Source organism: Protopterus annectens, chromosome 3.part0, assembly GCF_019279795.1.
Source record: "Protopterus annectens isolate FY-2018-M chromosome 3.part0, PAN1.0, whole genome shotgun sequence".
NCBI lineage: Eukaryota > Metazoa > Chordata > Ceratodontiformes > Protopteridae > Protopterus > Protopterus annectens.
In genome coordinates this window covers 1143198952-1143223061 of record NC_056731.1, presented here as the reverse complement: position 1 = coordinate 1143223061, position 24110 = coordinate 1143198952, and the positions used below count along the sequence as shown (strand labels likewise).

Below are 24110 nucleotides of genomic sequence, written 5' to 3'. Positions count from 1 at the left end.
CTGTATGCATGCACCAACAGTGATCCCAGTGGAAATTAGAAACCTGATGGTAATTGTCTACCTGCATGGTAACACGGTCACTTGAAGAGTTTCCTTCTTCCCTTTAAAGAAGTGACATCCCCACACCTCTCATTGCGTGACTATCCCTAAAGTGCTGCTAAACCTAGCACATGAAGAATAATTTAGCCTCAAGAGGAAAATTCTTGATAGTTGATTGCTGTGTCGTAGTTTGGGACTTGCTGTGCAGTGTGAACAAATTGGCACAATTGTAAGGGTGAATCAGATGACCAGCAGACAACGGGGATCAGAAAAATTTGGGCAAGGACCATTGCTGCTTAAATAAGAAAGTAAAGCTTGTATATAGCAGGTGCTTTCTGCTCTGCTGACAAATCACTTTTTTGATGTTTTCATTCTCATTAAGTTTTAAAGTAGGATGTTGTTCTCTTAAGCATTCTTTTAGGGTGAATAGTATCAATTTTCATGTACATCAGGGTATTTAGAAAAGCATTGCTCTCTCAGTAACTTTTCATCTTGCGTGTGTTCATTTTTTCATTTAGTTGATAATGGGACTTGGTACTCAAGGGGCAGAAAAGAAGAGTGCAGCATCAATCGCCTGCTTCCTTGCTGCAAATGGAGCTGATCTCACAATTCGTAACAAGAAAGGGCAGTCTCCTCTTGACCTCTGTCCTGATCCTAGCCTTTGCAAGGCACTGGCTAAGTGTCATAAAGAAAAACTCAGGTTAGTAAATTCTGTAGTAACTATATTGTCATTAAGAATGTTATAATTCAGGGTATGATTTTTATTTTGTTGGATTTTGTGGTTATGTATGACCCACATTCATAGTTAGCATATGCCTCACTAAACTTAATTTCTGTCAATGATTTTGATTCCTGATTCTGCAGGTCTTCATTTTTGAGCTCATTTTTAACTCCTTCCACCTTGTTTTTGTTCCCATTGTTCTCATTTGCTCATCTGTTTTCCATGGCAGAGTCTATTGTATCTTCCAGTTAGCTCAGGTATATCGGCAGAGACAAGGAACTGGGCTGTGGAAGTTATACCTATATGCTTATCCTGCTGCTGAATGTAGAATACGGCAGACACAAATAGGAACACTGCATACAGCTGAATAGCAGTTCTACACAGTGGTCCATATATGCCTTTTTATCAGTAGAATTTGCTGTTTCCAGTTTACTTTTCACTTTTGGGCATACACAGAGCAATAAAGGCTTATCCCTTGAGATGAGAAAGCAGGCCATTGGCTACTTGAGCCAGTTGTTTTTCCTGGTTCCTTATGATACTAAGCATATTTACCCACCCAAACTGACAGTGACTCGGTCATGTCCCATGTCATATAGTCAAGGATGGTATGTTTCGGGTTATTAACACCCATATGGACTATGACAGAGTCATACTGGTACATGTTCAATGACCTGAATGGTAAATGAGCTGTCATAATGTATTCATTTGCTAATTTTTCCCCTAATTCACTAAACAGAAGTGAGTGTCCTTCACTTCCTGGATGTGCATATGCAGCTAAGATTTTACCTGGAAAAAAATAAACCATTCAAAATTTGTGACCAACTTTTTGTTCCTTTCCAAGAAGGTAAGTTGGGAAGGCTAGTTTCCTTACAGACTTATCTACAACTGATCCCATCTCCTGCTGTTATACTTCCGGTGGTAAAACCCTGCCAAATGCAGTGAAGGCCCACTCCACCAGGGCAGTCTCCTTCTTTGGTGCCTTCTTCCAAGGCATTTATTCCAGATCCATTCTGAAGGCTTCCACCTGGACATTTGTACACTCTTTCACCAAGCATTATAGAGTAGATGCATTTTCTAGGTATAGGACCTCTTTCTTTAGATCTGCCCTCTTAGAACTGTAAATAGCACTCCTATACCTTATGTTACCTACCTTAGTAATTATTCGCTTTAGGAATCACTTATAAATACTGGAATATTGCAACAGTGATCTAAGGAAAAATATCATAAAACTTACCAGAACAGTAGATATCCTAATTATCACTGTTGCAGTATTGCCTTCCTCCTCCTCCCTTCTTTCTTGTGCTTTGTGGACTGAGGTGGGCAGTTTCCCTCTTACCTGGACATGTCTTTGTTTTCACTCAGACCTTCTGTAGGGTTCTCCTGGGGCTAGTTAGAGCATTCTGCCCTCTTATGTCTGTTTATGTATCCCTACACCCATGGGCTGATGTCATATGCCAGGTATTTTGGAACATCAAGAACGCTTTTTGGCTTAGGTACCCCAGCAGGATGTCAGGTTACACTCAGTAGGATAATCCCCATGTATTGGAGTACCGCAACAGTGATCATTGGTACATCTACTGGTATATTAAGTTCTTGCGTAACTATATTAATTACCCCCACACTCATTGACTTGCCTCAACCAAACATAGTATAGAATGCAAAATTGGTGTAGGAAACAGCGTAAGAAGATAGCATGTACTTCTATAGAAAACTCTGTGTAAAAAATGCAAATGAAATACTGATGGGAAATCTTGACATTAAGATGACAATGTTTTTCCTTCTTTGTAGCACTCTTAGGGCTTGATTAAAGGGAAAGACTAGTAATTTGTTGAAAGAACAATCAAATAAATGAATGTGTGAGTAGAGTTTTCTAAAAACTAAACTTTAAATCCTTGCTATTGTACAGACTCAAAACTGTAGTTCCAGACTAGACTATTTATTTTGAGGTATGAGATTGGTAATCTGTGACTGATAAAGTACATTTAAATAAGAGCTATTATTTTAAATGGCTCCACACGTAGAATTAATGATCTAACCTAGATGTTCTTCATGCTTCACTGTTGCAGTCATTGCACTTGGGTTATCCTGCTGGCAGGCTACCCTCAGTCGGCCTGAATTCCAAAGTCTAGGTCCGGCGTCGGTTGTTGTCGCCTCTTTCCTGATGTCAGTGTGCCAGGGGTATACAAGATTCAGCCGACGCCATTGTCTTTAGTCTTTCTTGCCAAGCGGTGCCCGAAGCAGAAGCAGTTCGCAAATGCCGGTAGGCCGACTCCTGAGATTTTCATGTTCGAATTTCAGATCCGAAGTCTTCATTAAAAGCTAAGTACCCCATTGGGGAAAACTTTTTTCTTGCTCCAGACCGATGTAAGAAAAAGTTAATTGTATTTCTTGTGGGAAGCAAATACCTCATAAGGACTTTCATTCTTACTGTACTCCTTACCTAGGCCCTGACCACGACGTTGCTAGTTGTTGGTTTTGTGCTAGATTTAACCAGAGCACTATTAAGCGTCTGTACGATTTTGCATTTCACTATTTTGGCAGAAGATTTAATTACACAATGCCGTCGGATAGCCATCCGACTACCGGAATTCACAAGAAATGCAAAGAAAAGGACAAGCATCCGAGGTCTAAAACCGATGGCGAGGCTTCCTCTAAGCAAGTCGCCGGTTCGCTGGTTCTCAGTGAGACGCTTTCGCAGCCCCTGACGCCCGCTACTTTGGACCCGCAGGCCACTACAGACTCCCACGTGGAGTCGCCTAGGCTGCTGGAAGCTCAAAGTATTGGACCTTCGGAGACTATTCCCTCAGATGGGTCCGGAGCCGCTGAGCAGGCATCGGCTTCTGAGGGTGTTTTCAGACCTACTCAAATATACATTAAACCGACTCCAGCTGCAAAGGCAAAGACTAAAGCACCTTTAAAGACAAAGAAACAAGTACAACAGCCTCATGGTCAGACCTCCATGCCCAAAAAAGAGATGCTCAAAATGGCCGAAGACTTAATTACTTTGATCAGGGGTTCCCATCCCCCTCCTGCTAAGAGGCCTAGGCAAGAGACAGAATATGAATCTTCAGTTCACGTTTCCATTTCATCTGATTCCTCTTCTGATCAGGAATACTCTCTTCCTTCCTATGAGGATTCTGATGCTGAAGAATCTACCCCTTCAGCCTCTCCTCCTGAGGATTACTCTTTTGGGGAAACCTTGCATACCATGAGGGAACATTCCCACTGGGAGAGAGCCAAGATTATTCAGAATCTAAGAAAAGGCTCAGAGACTTCCTTTTGCTCCCACAACACAGGCCCCTAGCTATCCCACCTGTGTTAGACATTGTAGATGATGTATTTTCAGAGTCCAGTCTGACCCCTTACTCCTTACCTCCAGCTCCTGTTAAGCCAGACAGGTACTACAGCGTTCCTGACTCTCATAAATTCCTTTTCAAAAACCCTGCTGCTGACCCAGAAACTTACTCTCAGGGTTCCAAGGGGGTCAAGGCATCCACTGCAAAAAACCCTACCCCCTCTGACAGGGATTCTAGGGCATTGGACAGATGGTGGAAGAAGATTTACACCTCTTCTACCTTGGCTATAAGGGCTTTAAATTGTCAGTTTCATACGCTCAAATATCAGCAATATATTAGGTTTAGTATTAAAATTTCGAATGGCACTCCGTCGACTGTGCTATAGTCAGCAATGGAAGTTCGAAAACGTCGAATGTCGAACTCAAAAAATCAATCTAGGAACGGTTTTAACATGGGTCGAGGTAGGTGTTCAGTATTATTCTGAACTACAAACATCTTCCCTACCTCGGCCCATATTAAAACCCATTCCTAGATTGTTTTTTTGAGTTCGCAATTATCATTTTCGAACTTCCGTGTTCGACTATAGTACAGTTGACGGAGTGCCGTTCGAAATTTTAATAGTAAACCATATATTATGTCACTGCTTAAACAGAAAATGTTGATAAATTCTGAATGTGCAGAAAACAAAGAAATGCAGTATTTATTGCATGCAGCTGAGCAAGTTGGAAAGCATACTTTGCAATGTGGTTTTGATTCTTTGGAGGCCTCCTGCAGGGCCGCTGTTACAGGTTCTGTCATCAGGAAGCATGCTTGGTTAAAGGAACAAAATCTGCATGACCATGTCAAAGCAAAATTATTAGATGCTCCATTACAGCATGATACCTTGTTTGGTGTTAAAGCAGAGGAGGTTTTAAAGAAAATGGAGGACAAAGCTAAATCTATGCAAACGGTTAAGGATTTCTTACAGGTACAGCCTCCAAGATTTAGCAGACACTGGCCTACAAAGAATTGGTTCTTTCCAGTGTCAGACAAACCACAAAGGGGCAGATACAGACGCCCAAGAGGCAGACCCCAGCCCCAAGGTTGGTACAGATCTAAACAATGGGGTGCTTCTACCTCCAAAAGTGGAAAAGACAAATCACAGCCATACAGGAAACAGTGCCAATGACTTCCCCCTGCCTGCACCAAGCACTTATCTTCTGGCAGCACCTTTAGGGGGAAAACTAGCACTTTTTTCTCAAAATTGGCACATAATAACCCAGGACAAATGGGTCCTAGACATAGTGTCACGAGGCTACAAGTTTCACTTCCATACCCTGCCAAGGACAAACGGTTGGCCAGACCAGCCAAAACATCAATGAGCAGAGGCACAAAAACAAGTCTCATCCCTCATGGACATGAGGGCCATTCAACAAGTACCAGAGCAAGAGCAGGGACAAGGATTTTATTCAAGACTGTTCTTGGTACCAAGAAAGGACAAGACCTGGAGACTAATACTGGACCTATCTATTCTAAATGCATATCTGGATATACCAAATTTCAAAATGTTGACTCTACAGCAGCTTCTGCCCATGCTGGGCAAGAAGGCTTGGTTTGTGACTTTAGACCTAAAAGAGGTATACCTGCATGTCCCAAATTCCAATCAGACAAACATGCAGAAGATACCTCAGATTCAAAGCTGGCTCATGCACTACCAATTCTCTGCACTACCCTTTGGCTTGTCTACTGCACCCAGGGTCTTCACAAAGTGCCTGGCACCAGTAATTGCATTCTGCAGACAGAGGAATACAAATATATCCTTACTTGGATGACTGCCTCATTCAAGCAAAGAACAAGGACATTCTACTACAGCATCTGGCATTTATAAAGAGATTTCTAACAGGCCTAGGGTACACAGTCAGCGAAAAGAAATCAAAACTAGTACCCTCTCAAGAGATAATATTCCTGGGTGCAAGCTTAAATACAACTGCCCAGATGGCTTATCTCACTCCAGACAAACAAAGGCAACTGACTACGTATTTCAAACTGTTGGCAACAAAGGCCCAGTTATCTGCAAGAAATATTCTGCAGGCTTGGGGCTTCATGGCATCCTGCATTCTATTAATTCCATATGCGAGACTGCATATGAGGAAACTTCAATGGTACCTAAAAAGTGTTTGGGCTCAACATTGCCACAGCCTGGAAACAAGGAGTTTCGATGGTGGGCGAAGGCTTGTCACCAGAACAAGGGACAGCCATTCACTTTACCCCCAGCCAGGCAGACATTAACAATGGATGCATCAGATTATGCCTGGGGGGCCCACATGGCAGGAAGATGTATTCAAGGCACATGGTCCGCAAACCAAATGCATCTACATATCAATCAAAAAGAGATGCTAGCTGTTCAGAATGCCCTGACAGCCTTCAAGGACCTACTTCATCCGGGACAACTACTGATAAAGACAGACAACACCACGGTCATGTGGTATATAAACAAGCAGGGAGGCACTCATTCTTACCCCCTTTGCAGACTAGCCATGACTTTGTGGGACACAGCATTGACTTACCAAGTACATTTGCAGGCACAATTCCTGCCAGGAAAGATAAATACTCTGGCAGATGAACTAAGCAGAATCCTCATTGATCCCCACTAGTGGAAATTGGATCCACAAGTCTTCAGCATGATAACAAGGAAATAGGGATGCCTGGATATAGATCTATTTGCCTCTCCTCACAACTACCAACTAAAAAGATTCTGCACAAGGACTTATCACAGACAAGCATGGAAAGTGGACACCCTATCTTTCAGCTGGAAAGCTTAGCAGTATATGCCTTTCCTCCACTGCCTCTACTCCCCAAGGTACTCCTAAAGGTCAGACAAGAGAAGCCAAAGATGATACTGATTGCCCCAGACTGGCCCCGCCAGTACTGGTATCCAATCCTAAGGAACTTGTCTCAATGCCCGGCTTGGACCTTGCCTCAAATACCTCATCTACTGTCCCAACAAAACAATCAGATCCTACACAGCCAACTCAAGACCTTAAATCTGGAAACATGGCAGATAATGTAGTCATACAAAATGCACCTCTCACAAAAGCTGTGATGGATGTTGTTTTGGAGGCCAGAAGGCCTAGTACCAGAAAATCTTACGCTGGAAAATGGAAGAGATTCTGTGCCTGGAACCCAGGTACAAGGAATTGACACAGCTGTACTAAATATTCCTCAGATTTTGCAATACTTAACTGAGATGCTGGACAAAGGCCTATCCTTTTCATCAATTAAAATTCATGCCTCTGCCATTTCGGCTCATTACTATACAGAGCCACCAATCTTCTCACATCCTTTAAGGCAGTATCTCAGAGGAGCTAAAAACTTAAGGCCTCCAAGGAGATCACCAATACCTGCATGAGACCTCAATTATGTCTTGGAAAAACTCACCCTGCCTCCTTTTGAGCCAGCCACTACAGCTGATATAAAGTTTTTATCTTGGAAAACAGCTCTGCTCCTAGCAATAACCTCTGCAAGACGAGTCTCAGAGCTACAGGTGCTCATGGCTGTGGAACCTTTTATCATTTTTTATCCGGACAGGGTTTCTCCGAGGACAAACCCGACATTTATGCCTAAGGTAGTGTCCAGTGTGGCCCTTAACCAAACTATTCATCTGCCTACTTTTTATCCAAACCCACAGAATAAGGGGAGGGAATCCTGCATTCTTTGGACATACACAGACAGCTACTCTTCTACTTGAACAGAACCAAAGCTTTCAGAAAGACAGAGCAACTACTAGTGGCATATGCTGCAGGATCACAAGGAAAGGCTATCTCAAAGCAGACTCTTTCAAAGTGGATAGGTCATTGCATTCGTTTCTGCTATTCACAACATGGCAAGCTTGTGCCTAAGGGCATTAGGCCACATTTAACCAGAGCAGCAGCCACTTCAGCAGCCTTCCTCAGGGGAGTACCAACCAAAGACATTTTAGAGGCTGCTACCTGGAGTTCATTGCACACCTTTACAAAGCACTATCATTTACCACTCTACTCTAAATCCAGGGCAGGCTTTGCCACTGCAGTTCTGCAGGGCCTCATAGCCGCTCCTAATGCTATTTAGCTCCAGCCTCCCAACCATAGCTTTGGGATTCAGCCCAAGTATAATGACTGCAACAGTGAAACACGAAGAACATAGTACAGTTGTGTACACTTACCATAAATGTAGATGTCGAGTGTATTCACTGTTGCAGTCCAGGTTACCCACCATCCCCCATTTCTTTGCTGGAACTTATCTGCACTTCTCTAATCTATACAACCTATGTGGTGTATTTGCTTGTGGATGAAGGTATAATATATATTTGGTGCATGCATGTTTTATTGGAATATTTTTAGCCTACCCTTTTGGGGGCACCTGACATCTGGGGCAAGAAAAACTGAAGGCGTCTGCTGCATCTTTTATACCCCTGGCGCACTGAGGTCAGGGAAGAGGCAACAACAACTGATGCTGGACCTAGACTTTGGAATTCAGGCCGACTGAGGGTAGCCTGCCAGCAGGATAACCCAAGTGTAATGACTGCAACAGTGAATACACTCGAACATCTGCATTTATGGTAAGTGTACACAACTGTACTTTACTGTGCTCCTCCCATCCTTGTGATGTGACAGACGAGAAAAACATGGGAAAGAAAATTCAGGATTTCACAAAAAAGAGCACAAATGAATAAAGTAATTATTAAATGATTCTTTTTTTTTCTATATGTGGCACATTTATTTATTTGATATTTTCTACCAGGTAAGTGGGCTGTTCTGTTGACTCTCTCCAGCTTCAATAAAGGCTCGGAGAGAATAACAAGGTTAAAGTTGTACAGATTATACATGGTACAGAATGTCCATTTATATAGAGTAAACATAAAGAGTACAGACTAAATTTCTAATTAATATGAACAAAGTACATTCAGATGATAGAAGCATTTTTAAATAAAATATGAAACATTTAGGCAATGGGCACATGTACTCAGACGAGAAATTTTATACAGGATACATGAAATGGAGTGTATTCAGATGAGAGAAGTCATTTTTATGTGAAAATCGAGATCTGATATTGTCATTTTTTCATCTCATCCTCATATGGGTCCAGATCTGATCCATCGGATCGAAATCGGCTGTTAGCAAGCCCGTGGCAACCAAAAAGCTCTTGAATACCTCCACTTACCCACAGTGCATCTCTCCACATTACCTCAGATCTTATTTGCCACTTTGCAAAGATGTGGTCCGATAAGCAAGCTCTTGGTATCAGGTTGTAGTTTTGTAAATATTTTCTCTAATATTCTCTGATTTATCATTTTTTTTGTCTGTTGTTTGCTTCTTTCCTGTTTTGTCTGGTAGTGTAGTTCCCTTTTCTGTAAAGTAACTGTGTTTTTGTTTAGGTTGCTTCTCTTCTCCCCTTTTTCCCACCAGTAACAGTTTTTTTTATAGGTATTTCTCCTTTTACCGTTGAGGTATTTCTTCAATACTATCGTGAGTAGTCCTTGTCTTTCCCTTCTGTTCCGCTGTTTCCCTTTCATGTGAGCGCGTGTGTGTGTGACTGTTTTGTTTGAGAAATCTCTGTGCCTTCCTCTGTTTAATATGGCGTAGAAATGAGAGAAATTGTCTGGCTTCAAAAATGCTCTAAGTGCAGGCATAAAATCCCAGTTAGCGACTCGCACTCTGTGTATACTGCCTTGCGCCCTTTCACTTACAGGAAGATTGTGCCGTATGCCACTCGTTTAGTCACAGAGCTTTATTTGAGAGTAAGATAATCTCATTCTAAGGGGTGTGTTGTCTTCAGCTTTCAGAGAGGCCATTTCTGGAGTTGCAGAGAAATCAGGGTCGGCCTCTGAAACTAAGTCAGCTCATTCGAGCCCAGCTTCTTCGTTGTCCTCCAAGTCCTCAGACAAAGTTAAGAAGAGACCTTCTTCAGCGCCAACTGATGTCAGAGCCAAAGTCAAAAACTTCAAAATCTTCAAGTTCAGACGAGTCTGGGATTTGATTGGAGATCTCTGCTTCAATCTCTACTCTTCGGCTCCAATCCTGTCTGGTAAGAACTGATTACATTCGACATCCAGTTCTTTTAAGCCAATTCTGCAATTACCAAGGACTTGGTACTCTCTCCATCTTATGACCCAGATGTTCTTCGGGTTTCACTGTTACAGTCATTACATTTGGGTAATCTGCTGGCAGGTTGCTCTTAGTCGGCCTGAATAACAAAGTCTTGGGTCCTGCGTCGGTTGCTGTCTCCTCTTCCATGACGTCAGGTCATCAGGGGTATAAAACATGCTGCCAACGCCATTTTAATCAGTCTTTCTTGCCGCGTGGTGCCCGAAGCAGAAGCAGTTCGCAAGTGCCGGTTGGCAGACTCCTGAAATTTTCATTTTCGAGTTTCAGAACCAAAGTCTTCAAACTAAAGCTAAGTACCCCGTTGGGGAAACTTTTTCTTGCTCCTTACCGATGTCAGTAAAAGTTAATAATTGCATTACTTGTGGGAAGCAAATACCTCATAAGGATTTTCATTTGTACTGTATTCCTTGCCTAGGCCTTGACCACAACATGCCTTGCTGTTGGTTCTGTGCTAAATTTAACCAATGCAATATTGAGCATCGGAATATTTTGGTTCAAGATTTAACTACCCTGAAATGTCGTCTGTTAGCAATCCGACTACCGGAGTTCACAAAAAACGCAAGGAAAAAGACAGACAGAGACAGACTGTCAAGGTCCAAAAATGACGAAGCTTCTCCTAAGCCAGTCGCCGGTACTCAGTGAGGTGCTTTCGCAGCCCCTGATACCCGCTACTTTTGAGTCGCAGGCGTCTACCGAGACCCATTCGGAGTCCGGTATGCTGTGAGATTCGCAAAATATTGAACCCGCGGATGTCTCTTCCCTTGGATGGGTCCGGAGCTGCGCACCAGCTTCTGAGGGTGTTTTCAGACCTCAACATTTTTATATTAAACCGATGCCATCAACAAGAACAGTGTCAAAAACAACTTCTATGTCTAAAAAAACGAAGCATGAGCCATGTGCTCAGGCCCCTATGCCTAAAAAACAAATGATCAAAATGGCTGAGGATTTAATTACCTTGATCAGAGGTTCCACCCCCCCCTGCTAAGAGGCCTAGGCAAGGCACTGATTATGAATCTTCAGATCAGGTTTCCATTTCTTCTGATTCCTCTTCTGATAAGGAATTTTCTATTCCACCCTATGAGGATTCTGATGCAGAGGAATCCATCCCATCTGCATCTCCTTCTGAGGATTACTCTTTTGGAGAGACTTTGCATACTTTAAGGGAACATTTTCATTGGGAGAGTCAGGACTTTTCTGTATCAAAAAAGAGGTTTAGGGATTTCCTTCTTCTACCTCAGCATAGGCCTTTGGCAGTACTTCCTGTATTGGACATTGTGGATGATGTGTTCTATGAATCAAGCAAGGCTCCTGATTCCTTGCCTCCGGCTCCTAGTAAGCCAGACAGATATTACAGGGTTCCCGACTCCCACAAATTTCTTTTCAAAAATCCTGCTGCTGATCCTGAGACTATTTCTCAGGGTCCCAAGGGTGTTAAGGCTTCTACAGCCAAGAATCCTACCCCTTCTGATAGAGATTCCAGGGTGCTAGATAGATGGGGTAAGAAGGTGTATGCTTCTGCAACCTTGGCAGTCAGGGCTTTAAACTGCCAGTTTCATATGCTTAAATATCAACAACATGTTATGGGCTTACTGAAACAGAAAATTATGTTGATTTCTGATTGTGTGGAAAATAGAGTTACAGGATTTATTACATGCAACAGAACAGGTTGGAAAGCATACTTTGCAATGTGGTTTTGATTATTTGAAGGCCTCTTGTAGGGCCGCCGTTACTGGATCTGTGATAAGAAGGTATGCCTAGCTCAAGGAGCAAAATCTGCCTGATCATGTTAAAGCTAAATTGTTGGATACCCCTTTACAGCATGATACTCTGTTTGGGCATAAGGCAGAAGAGGTTTTAAAGAAAATGGAAGACAAAGCTAAATCTATGCAAACTGTAAAAGATTTTTTGCAAGTGCAGCCACCCAGGTTCAGTAGGCACTGGCCTACTAAAAATTGGTCCTTTCCTGTGTCCAACAGAGCCACTTAGGGTAAACCCAGGCACTCAAAAGGCTCCAGATATCAATCACAAAGATCCTGCAGGTCAAAGCAATGGGGTGCCTCCACCTCCAAATCTGGAGGTAGCAAAGCACAGCCCTACAGTAAGCAGTCTCGATGACTTTTCTCTACCATCTACAAGCACTTATCTTTTGGCAGCCCCCATGGGGGGGAACTTGCACTTCATGCTCAAAATTGGCAGTTAATTACCCAGGACAAGTGGGTATTAAACATAGTATCCCAGGGGTACATATTTCATTTCCATACTTTGCCAATTCCAAACGGATGTCCGGATCTGCCACAAAACCAGTGGGCAGAGGCCCAGAAACAAGTCATGTCCCTCATGGATATGGGGGCTATTCAACCGGTACCAGAAAAGGAAAAAGGACAAGGATTTTACTCAAGACTTTTCCTGGTACCCAGAAAAGACAATTCATGGCGTCCAATACTGGACTTATCGATTCTGAACATGTTCCTGGACATTCCAAAATTCAAAATGCTGACTTTACAACAGCTATTGCCTATGCTAGGCAAGAATGCTTGATTAGTAGCTCTAGAATTAAAAGAGGCATACCTGCATATCCCAATAAGGGAATCTTGCAGAAGATACCTCCGCTTCAAAGCAGGCTTTTTGCATTACCAATTCTCTGCACTGCCCTTTGGCTTATCTGCTGCGCCCAGGGTCTTTACAAAGTGCCTGGCACCAGTAATTGCATTCTGCAGACAAAGAAACATTCAAATTTATCCTTATCTGGACAATTGTCTCGTTTGGGCAGAGGACAAGGACACTCTTCAACATCTGGCGTTTGTAAAAAGGCTCCTAGCATGCCTAGGGTACACCATAAACGAAAATAAATCACAACTGGTACCCTCTCAAATGATTACATTCCTGGGTGCAGGCTTGAATACAACTGCCCAGATGGCTTACCTCATGCCAGACAAACAACTGCAATTGACAACATACTTCAAACAAATTGCAACAAAAACCCATTTATCTGCAAGACAAATTCTGCAGGCTTTGGGGTTCATGGCATCCTGCATTCTACTAATTCCATATACGAGACTGCGTATGAGGAAACTTCAGTGGTACCTAAAAAGTTTATGGAGTCAACATTGTCACAGTCTGGAAACAGTTATCCCATTCATTCCCTGCCTACAACAGGAGTTTCTTTGGTGGGCAGAGACATGTCACCAAAACAAGGGACTGTCATTCACTCTACCCCCTGCCACCCAACCCTTAACTACATGCCACCCAACCCTTAACTACAGACGCATCAGACTGTGCTTGGGGGGCCCACATGGCAGGGAGATGCATTCAGGGCAAATGGAGCCCAAACCAAATGCATCTGCATGTCAACCAGAAAGAAATGCTAGCTGTTCAGAATGCTCTAACAGCCTTCAAGGACTTACTTCATCCAGGACAGCTATTGATAAGGACGGGCAACACCACAGTTATGTGGTAAATAAACAAGCAGGGGAGTACCCATTTCTACCCCCTCTGCCGACTTGCCATGGCCTTGTGGAACACAGCCTTGACTTACCAAATACATCTTCAAGCTCAATTCCTGCCAGGAAAGCAAAATACTCTGGCAGACAACCGAAGCAGAAATCTTATGGACCCGCATGAATGGAAACTGGATACACAAATCTTCAACATGTTAACACAGAAATGGGGAAGCCCAGACATAGATCTAATTGCCTCTCCCCAAAACTATCAGACAAATTCTGCACGAGAAATCATCACAAAAAAGCATGGAAAGTAGATGCTCTATCCTTCAGCTGGAAAAAACTATCAGTCTATGCCTTTCCCCCTCTGCCTCTACTCTCCAAGGTCTTACTAAAAGTCAGACAGGAAAAAACAAAAATGATTTTAATTGCTCCGGACTGGCCTTGCCTACACTGGTATCCGCTTCTAAGGAATATGTCACACCTTCCTCTGTGGTACTTGCCTCAGACACATCGCCTACTGTCTCAGCAGAACTATCAAATTCTGCACACTCAGCTCCAAACTCTGAATCTTGTAGCATGGCTAATCAACTAATTATTCAAACCAAATCTCTCAGTAAACCTGTGATGGATGTCATTTTGGAAGCCGGAAGGCCTAGTACTAGAAAATCTTATGCTGATAAATGGAAGAGATTCTGTGCTTGGAACCAAGCATAGGGAATAGACACAGCAAAGCCCAATATTCCTCAGATTTTACAATACGTAACTGAGATGCTTGACAAGGGCCTATCCTTTTCTTCAGTAAAAATCCATGCCTCTGCCATCTCGGCTCATTACAACACAGAGCCTCCTCTCTTTTCCATCCACTGCTAAAACAGTATCTCAGAGGGGCCAAAAATTTAAGGCCTCCCAGGAGAGAGCCAACTCCCGCATGGGACCTCAATTTTGTGCTGGAATAACTCACCCTACCTCCTTTTGAACCAGCAGCTACTGCGGATGTAAAATTTCTGTCTTGGAAGACAGCTTTCCTTTTGGCAGTCACTTCAGCTAGAAGGGTTTCAGAACTATAGGCCCTCATGGCAGTGGAGCCTTTCATTATATTTTACCCTAACAGGGTGGCCCTCAGGACCCAACCCTTCCTTTATGCCTAAGGTGGTATCCAGTGTGGCTTTTAACCAAACCATTCACCTGCCAACTTTTTTCACAAATCCGCAGAACAAGGGGGAGCGGATTCTGCATTCATTGGATGTACACAGACAACTAAGATTCTACTTGAACAGGACAAAATCTCTAAGAAAGTTTGAGCAACTACTGGTAGCATTTGCTGCAGGATCAGAGGGGAAGGCTATATCAAAGCAGACCATTTCTAAATGGATAAGCCACTGCATTCATTTCTGCTGTTTGCACCATGGTAAACCTCTGCCAAAGGGGATCAGGTCCCATTCCACCAGGGCTGCCTTCAGTTCAGCAGCTTTTCTCAGAGGGGTCCCTACCAAAGACATTCTAGAAGCTGCTACTTGGAGCTCTGTTCATACATTCACAAAGCATTACCATTTACCTCTCTTCCCTAAATCCAGGGCAGGCTTTGCCGCTGCAGTCTTGCAGGGCCTTATAGCTGCTACTAATGCTGTTTAGCTCCATCCTCCCATCCATAGCTTTGGGATTTTACTCAAATGTATTGACTGCAACAGGGAAACACGAAGAACATAGTACAGTTGTGTACACTAACCATAAATGTAGATGTTCAAGTGTATTCACTGTTGCAGTCCGGGTTACCCACCCACCATCCCCCATTCTATACCTTTTCTTTCCTTCACTATACTCAAAAGCCTTTGTGGTGTATTTCCCTTTAGTTGAAGGTAAATTTTATGTTTCTAAGGTGCATTTATATACATTTACTGTTTAGTTATATATTTTTGCTCCCCATTTGGGGGGGCACCTGACATCTGGGGCAAGAAAAACTGATTAAAATGGCATCAGCTGCATGTTTTATACCCCTGACGTCATGGAAGAGGAGACTGCAACTGACGCAGGACCCAAGATTTTGTTATTCAGGCTGACTGAGGGCAACCTGCCAGCAGATTACCCAAATGTAATGACTGCAACAGTGAATACACTCGAACATCTACATTTATGGTAAGTGTACACAACTGTACTTTCCATTGAGGGTACCATCTCCCTTCCTGTTGAGACCTAGATTCACCGATGCCTTGTCCTCCAGTTTAAATAGGAGCCTGAGCCTAACTGAAGAAGATGTGGAATGGATGATGCAGAAGATTTTATGGGCGCAGGATATCACAAAGTCTTCCTTGGCCTCGACCTTTAAGGTTTCAGGCCAGTCCAAACCATCCACTCCACCTCTTTCGACTTCAGGGCAAGCTTCAGAGCTGTCAGATCAGATACACCTGGTGACTTTTGACTTCTGATCCAAAGATATTCCTTTCTTCAGATTAGGCATTCGCACCAAGTTCATCAGCTTTTTTGGAGCCGGAGAGTTCTTGGAGTCATAGGGAACCTCGCAAATCCCGTGTTTGCTCGACTCCCAGGTTCTCAGAGCAGTCAATGCACCTAGGGGCTTCTGCGAAGTTAAGCTCAGCTCCAACTTCATCTCCAAGCCAGCTGTCCTCTGGACTGGAGGGGTTACCCTGTCCCAGAAACATTGTTTGTCTGAGCTGGAGTCCTCATCTATTCAGGCGCAGTCAGCCTTTGGGGCCTTGGAGAGGGCTGTAGCCACCATTGCAGCAAAGAAGTTACCTGCCCCCTCGGATCCACTACCCTAACAAGATATTCTGCCTGCCTCTTCTCGTCACCAAGGTCCACAGGGACTTCAGGCCCACAGATGCCAGCACACACCCATCTAGGTACCCCTGACTCTTTCGATATCTCCCCAGATTACCCCACTGAGGAGGTCCCTAGGAAGAGATTATGCAAGAGGAACTATATGGACTCCATGGAGATGTCAGCCACTTAAGGCACTGACCTTGATGAGGGTGAAGGATCCTCACGGTCACCCTCTGAGGATGTTTCCTTTGGGGAGATTATAGGAATTCTGAAGCAGAGGGGTGGCTGGCAGTCCTTTGCCTGAGGAGATGGTGTTCCTGGGTGTCTTTGGTTCTCACCCATCCACCTCCTGGGTGACTCCACCCACCAATGAGCCCATAAGTTTGATCTTACTGTGGGCGTGTCAAATGAGGCTTGATTCCATCAAGCTTGTTCCTCGGAGACCAAATAAAATTATCACCGCTCCTTCAGATAAGGCTTTCTGGGCAAAAGGGGTTGCAGTAGATGTCATAGTCATGGCAGCAGCGACCAAGAAGGAACTCTCTGAGGAGAGTTCAACTATCCATCCTCCTAATAAGGATTCCAGGATAATGGATAGATGTGGGACACGTGTTTTCTCGTCAGTCACCTTTGCCTTACGGTCGCTGAAGTACCTTTCTCATTTTACCAGACTGCAAAGGGATCTGATAAAGGAGCTTTCAGATACCCTTGAAGGAGCAGTAGCTATGGGAGCTAAAGAGAAAATAGCTTCCCAGTTAGCCACCCTACATTCAGCAGCCAACTCGGCCATGAGACTCATAGCACATGCAGCCAAAGGAATGAGCAGAATGGCGGGTTCCAGGATCTCCACGAGGAGGAATGCCTGGATGCACCTTTGCGATTTTGCAGAACCTTTTAAGACTTTGTTCATCAATGCCTCATTTGACAGCACATCCCTTTTTGGTCCCAAAGTCAAGGATACGCTATCCAGGTGTGAAAAAGAAAGTAGGACCCTGTCTGCCGTAGGCATGCATTTTTTGGCTCCTTTGAGACCTAATCTCAAAGGTCAGAGAGGTAGCAGGAAAATGTGGTTCAAAAATTCTCAAGGCTCCTACCAGGACACACGTTTTGAGTTTCCCCCAGAGGCACAGGGAGAAACAATAATGGAAGATGTCGCACTCGAGGCAGAAGAGGTCTACAAAATCAAGGTTCCGGGGAATCTCTCTTTGGGAAGCCTTTCCAAAGCTCCTGAAAGGAGGCCTGATTGTCCACTTCTGGAGGCATTTGGGGATTAACTGTCCCTGCACTGGAGAGCCTGGCAAAACATAACTTCTGATATGTGGGTGCAGAGGATGATATCCAGGGGTTACCAAATTATCTTTTCCCAAAACCCCCCCCTTTGATCAAAAAAATCCCAGACGTTCCACCCAGTCAAGGGGATTAAACAGTTGTTCAAATTCAGAAACTGCTAGAAAAAAGTCATCCAAGCGATCCCCAAACCAGAGGGGGTTCGGAACTTACTCAAGGTTCTTTTTGGTTCCAAAGAAAACAGGGGACTGGAGACTAATCTTGGATCTCAGCAGACTGAACAAGTCAATATGATGTTGCAAGTTCTGAATGGTCACTGTGCAGTCCATACCTCCGTTTCAGGAGCAGGATGATTGGATGTGCTCTATAGATCTTTAGGATGAGTACTACCACATAAAGATGTTCAGATGCTCCAGAAGATAACTATGCTTCCAGCTGGGAGCCAATCATTACCAGATCAGAGCACTGCCCTTTGGTATCATCACTGCCCCCAGGGTGTTCACCAAATGTTTGGCAGTGGTTGCGGCTCACCTGAGATGATGAGGATTCTGGCCGTTTCCTTATTTAGGCGACTGGCTCATATCTGTCCTGACCAGGCATCTACTTGTTCACGCAAGAGACTCTGTGCTTGAACTTTATTCAGAATTAGACATTACTGTAAATCACCAAAAATCTCATCTGGAACCCGCACAAACATTAGAGTTCATTGGAGCACTGTTCTACGCAAAGCAGATGATTGCCAGATTTCCTCCTTCCAGGATTTTAACAATCAGAATACAAACCTCAAGGTTAATCAGAAACAAGAAGGTGGCAGCGCATCATGTTCTGCAAGCCTTAGGATCCATGGCCGAAGCAGTTGTGTTAGTCCCTCTCGCCAGGTATCACGTGAATTCTGCAGTGGCTCCTGGCTTTTCAGTGGTCAATAATTTGTCAACCAATGTCTCATCAGATTCTCATAACGAACATGGAAAAAGGATCTCTCATGGTTGATTTGCGCCAAACAAGTGACTCGAGGTCGACCATTTGTTCCCTCTCAACCACAGGCCACTGTTACCATGTATGCTTCCAAGATTGAGTGGGGAGGGGGCATTATCTGGGGAAGACTGTCCAAGGTACCTGGTCCACAGATGAGGCCACACTCCACATAAACATCCTGGAGATGAGAGCGGTGCTTCTAGCGTTGCAAGCATTTCTGACTGTTCTTCAGTCAGACAACATGTTGGTAGTATGGTACATAAACAAACAAGGAGGAACCAGATCTTATCCTCTGTCAGGAAGTGCTCAGGGTGTGGCAATGGACGATCTGATCCAACCGCTTTCTGATTGAAGCACACATTCTGGGAAGATCCACCGTCATAGCAGACAAGTTGAGCGGAGCCATTCTCATGGCTTATGAGTGGTCACTCAACCAGAATGTAGCAGAGAACATTTTTCACACTTTGGGCCAGCCTTGCTGTGATCTCTTTGCCTGTCCCCTAAGCAACAAATGCAGCTGCTTCTTTGCACTAATTCCCCCACCAGAGCAGTCTCTGAGGGATGCTATAATACACGATTAGCTTCCCGGACTATTGTTTGCATTTCCTACCATTCCATTGATTCCCAAATTCCTTCAGAAAGCCAGCAGGTTGAAGAGTACAGTAATCTTCATTGCCCCATATTGGCCTTGACAAATCTGTTTTCCCTTCCTCTGGCCTCATCTAATGAAGAAGCCCTGGATTCTGGAATCCCTTCTGGACTTACTGTCACATCCGACAGGAATGCTTCGTCCCAACCTTCACAATCTCAAGCTGACCACTAGTTCCATAGATTGTCAGACAACCTATGCTCTCCTCCCTGGTCTGTCATATCCTAATATAGGTTCATAGGTTCATAGGTTCATACTAGGCTATCTGCCCAAGGGCATTTACAAGCCTAGCCCATAGTTTTGTGGCTTATGCCACCCCTTTAGTATGGGGAAATATACCCATTATTTTGCTGTGCCTCTGTCGAGCAGTGACACTGAGGTAATCCCTGGGGTATATCTGCGATCTCCCATCCATTGGTCAAGATTTCTCTTGAACAAGGCCAGCGAGGTGCTCTGCCTCACATATACGGGGATTTTGTTCCACAGCATAGGGAGTCTTTGGGTGATGAATCTATCCCTCCAGCACGTCCTATTAATAGCCGTGTCGAGGTTTAACCCCGCCCTTGTGGCTCTGATGAATCTAGATTTTCTGAGGTGAAGCATATTCATCAAATCTGGGTTTGACATGGCCTTGTATGTTAGGCAAAGGTCACCTCTGAGCAAGCGGTAAGCGACTGAATAGAGCTGGAGTTCTTTCAGTCGGGCAGCATAGGACAGATTTTTGAGACCCTTTATCCTTTTGGTGAGGAACTTTTGTGGCCTCTCCAGCTGCTGCAAGTGTCGGGTCAGATACATTCCGAATGGGGCATTGTACTCAATCATTGGTCTGATGAGTGATGAGTAGAGGGAGACAATGACCTCCCTTGATCTAGATGAGAATCCCTTCATGATAAGGTGGGCAATGTAGAAGGTCTTCCTAACTACTTTAGCTACATGGGTGTCGAATGACAGACTACTATCAACCTCGGTCCCCAGGTCCCTGATAACTTCTTCTGTGCTCAGTGGATTGCCACCTATTTGGTGAATAAGTCATCCACTGTCTTGTATAGGAGTAAATGGAAGAGGTTTGTGATCTGGTCACAACAACACAATATAGATCCTATCACAGTTCCCATTCACTTCATTTTAAAATATTTGGCTTACCTTATCAGTAACAGAGCTGCGGCTTCTACTATTAAAATTCAATTAGCAGCTATTTCAAATTTTCACGTTTGGATAGACAACTTGGCTTTAATTTCCCACAAACTTTGCAAAGCCTTCTTAAAAGATACGTTGTTAAAAATCCCTTCACAAAGGTCCCTCTCCTCCTTGGGATCTAAATATGGTTCTACGTCTCATTGTCCAACCACCCTTTCGAACCTGCAGCATCTTGTGATATTACGTTCCTTTCATGGAAAACTCTTTTTGGTGGTTGTCACATCGACAAGATAGATATCGGAACTTCAGGCACTATCTTCCCATTCTCCTTCTCTGTTTTTTTTTTCATAAAGACAGAGTCTTTGTGCCAACCCCTCTTTTTTGCTCAAAGTTGTTTCTCAAGCAAATATCAATCCGACTATACATTTGCCTGTTTTCTTCCCTAATTTTACTAATAAGGATGACTAAGTACTACATTTGTTGGATATTCATAGACAGTTATGTTTCTCTTTACATAGAACTAAAGAATTTTGGAAAACAAACCAATTGTTTGTTGCATTTGCAGGCCCTAGGAAAGGCCTACCAGTTTCCAAAGTCACCTTATCAAAATGGCTTTCTAGTTGTATTTCCATTATTTACATTTCAAAAGGCTTGAAGCTTGACAAGTCCATTTGGGGTCATTCTACCGGGGCCATGGCCATGTCTGCAGTCTTTCAGAAAAATACCTCCTTGGATGATATTTGCGCATCAGCCACTTGGGCAAACCATATAACCTTTATCATTCATTACAAGTTAGATTTGGTCTCCATGGGAGAGGCCTCATTTGGTGAGATGCTTCTGAGGATTATTCTCCCGCGAGTCCCTGGGGGTAAAGGTAACTGGGGACTCTGTTCCATATGTGAGGATGAGATGAAAAATTGACAGTATCAGATAAAGAAATGATGTACTCACCATAATGTTCCGTCTGTATTGTTGATTTTTTTCATTTCTCCTCACATCTCCTCCCTCCATCCCCCTTCCACAGGTTTCCTGGTTGAATGGGGCAAGACTCTAAAGGATTAGTTTGATCTTCCTTATACTCCAGAAATGGTTTTTAAGATCATCTAATGTGTTCAATACTGAGATTTTTCCTTTGTCTATATATGTAATTATAGAAAACAAGATCCGAGGTAATGGGGAGAGATGCATCAAATGTAAGGGGAGGTATCCAAGAGCTTTTTGTTGCCAGGAGCTTGCTAATGGCCAAGTTGAATTTGACGGATCGGATCCAGACCCATATGTGAGGAGAGATGAAAAAATCAGCAATATAGCTGGAACATTATTTTGAGTACATAACTTCTTTTTTTGCAGTCCTTGATGTTTATCTACAGTTTATATTTGGATGGCCATTACTACTACATTTTCCTGAATTGTATTATCCTTTATCTCTAAAGCAACTTTAAGTGTTGAATTATAGGGAAGGAAAATCACTTTTTGGAAACACTAAACTTGACATTTTGGTGGATTTACATTGCAATTTAAAATATGATTTAATAAAGATGTTTAAAAAAAAAAGTTATAATGCAGTACTAGACCAGTTCTCAGAAAGTAGTTTTTAAGGCGTGCTTGCTATTGACCCTGCTGATAGTGTTTGAGTCTTTATTTATGCTGTAAGGACTTATAAATTGTAGCGTGGATAAGACTATCCACTCCTTTAAATATGTTCCTAATGCTGCTACCTGTAGAGCATAGAGCATACAGTGTCCACCCAGTGGAAGTTAGAAGGAGAGGTGAAAAGACAGAATGGTAATGAACAGGATGTCTGAAGTATTATAATATGGAAAGTATGGTATGCATGATCTGTTGTGTAGAGGTTTGGTTTGCTGTTCTGCCCCAGCCTCCAGCCCCCTTAAGTTGAGGACGAAAAAACTCTTCAGACTTAAAGAACAAAAAAAATATTCAGACTTGGAAAAAAAACTTCTGTCTTTCTAAGCTATAACAAATTGCTTACTACATTTGTAGTAGCAAACAGATGTGCTGCAGTTTACAGCTGCAAAACCCGAGTGTTAAAGCGCATCAACCCATATGCAGTGCTGGCATTCAGATGCTAACATTGCATTAAGACAGATCGGCTTCTGCCAGTCATGCCCCCTAACACTTTGCGCCTGGAGTGGCTGTCCCTTTGCCCCATCCTAAATACATTTCTCCTATTGTGCTTTCTAAATCTTGAGAGTTTGTAGCATGCCTAAAGAATAGTAAAACTGTATGGTTGCTACAGATAGGTGAACATATCAAATTTTTTGTTCATGAGCCTGTACATACACTATCTAAAATGTTCAGTTGTTGAGTACTTGAGTATTAGAACAGTGACAGAGTCCAGTTTTGAATTAATATAAAATCTTTTGTAAAATATTAAATGTTATACACTGTAGAGCTTAGTTGTATGTGTATAATGATTTTCACTCTACAATGTGGCAATCTTTTGTATTGTGAATTAAAAATATCACCATATTAAATATTTTAGTGGCCAGGTTGGCTCGCGTAGTCCTTCTGTGATTAACAATGACTCAGAAACTTTGGAAGAATGCATGGTTTGTTCAGACTTGAAGAGGGATACCTTGTTTGGGCCATGTGGACACATCGCTACCTGTTCATTGTGTTCTCCACGAGTTAAGAAATGCCTTATATGCAAAGAGCATGTTCAGTCCAGAACAAAGGTAAGCATAAACAGAAAAAAGTTGTAATGTTTTATCATTTTCATTGATGTGTTTCTTACTGCACAAGAGGTACATGGCAAAGTAAGATCTTATTGTAATATTTACTAGGTCCAACATCAAAAATCCTTAGTGGGTACTGTAACTGAGTTTATACCCAATAGTGAAATTTAATATGGTTATCAGTTGTTGTCTCTTCAGAAGTTCTGGGCATGCATGCCCCTTTTAGTTTTTTTGTGATTTTTGGGAACTCAATTTAATCCAACACTGGATTAGAATTAAGCTATTGTAGGACTTGCTGAAGGGCCTTTCTTATGACTTAAGTGGAAGGCTGGAATTTCTTCATTGGGTGTTTAATTCAGAGAACTTGATAATGGTTGGTCTTTCTGGAGATGTCTTGTGTTTGTTCTTGAGTATTAGAGATTTTTTAAATGCCTTTATTAAATTATCACTTAAGGCATAGGAAATCATACAGTAACAAAAAAAGAAAGCAAAAACCACATTAGCATTTTTTTCAGTTTACATACATTGTACATCGCATATATTTTCTTTATTTCTTTATAACTGTGTTCAGTCCAACATGATGTAATTTGCTCAATTTCTGCATTCTCTTAAACCTCGTTCCTCTGCCTCCTCCTCCTGAGCATTATTTTGCATGTACTCTTCCCACAATTTCCATTTATTCCCTGAATAGAAGAGATTTTGTACTTATTCCAGTCTTCTTCTTGTTAGCTGTAATGATGAAGCACTTCTAGCATGCTTGCACCAGCCCATCCTCAAGTGTCAAAATGGGCCTATTAAGTCTGTGGTCACAGATCCTGGGGTGCTTAGAACCAAAGATTCTTTGATGGAGTCTTGACCCTCCCACTCCATCCATGGGTCCAACAGGCTTTGTTACTGTTTGTTGAGAAGGAGCTAGAGGGTGAGCCCTTCCAGTTTTCCAAGGTTGGTAACGATATTGGGCATATGT

At 43.0% G+C, this 24110-nt stretch overlaps 1 protein-coding gene across 1 annotated transcript in view; it reads left to right on the top strand.

Moving 5' to 3' along the window:
* Nucleotides 1-24110, top strand: part of MIB1 (MIB E3 ubiquitin protein ligase 1) — a 1882202-nt gene that overhangs the window by 1609516 nt on the left and 248576 nt on the right. The window contains exons 21-22 of the mRNA XM_044065767.1: nt 558-739; nt 22951-23143. Coding sequence (XP_043921702.1) covers nt 558-739; nt 22951-23143 — 375 coding nt within the window. The remainder of the gene's footprint in view (nt 1-557; nt 740-22950; nt 23144-24110) is intronic.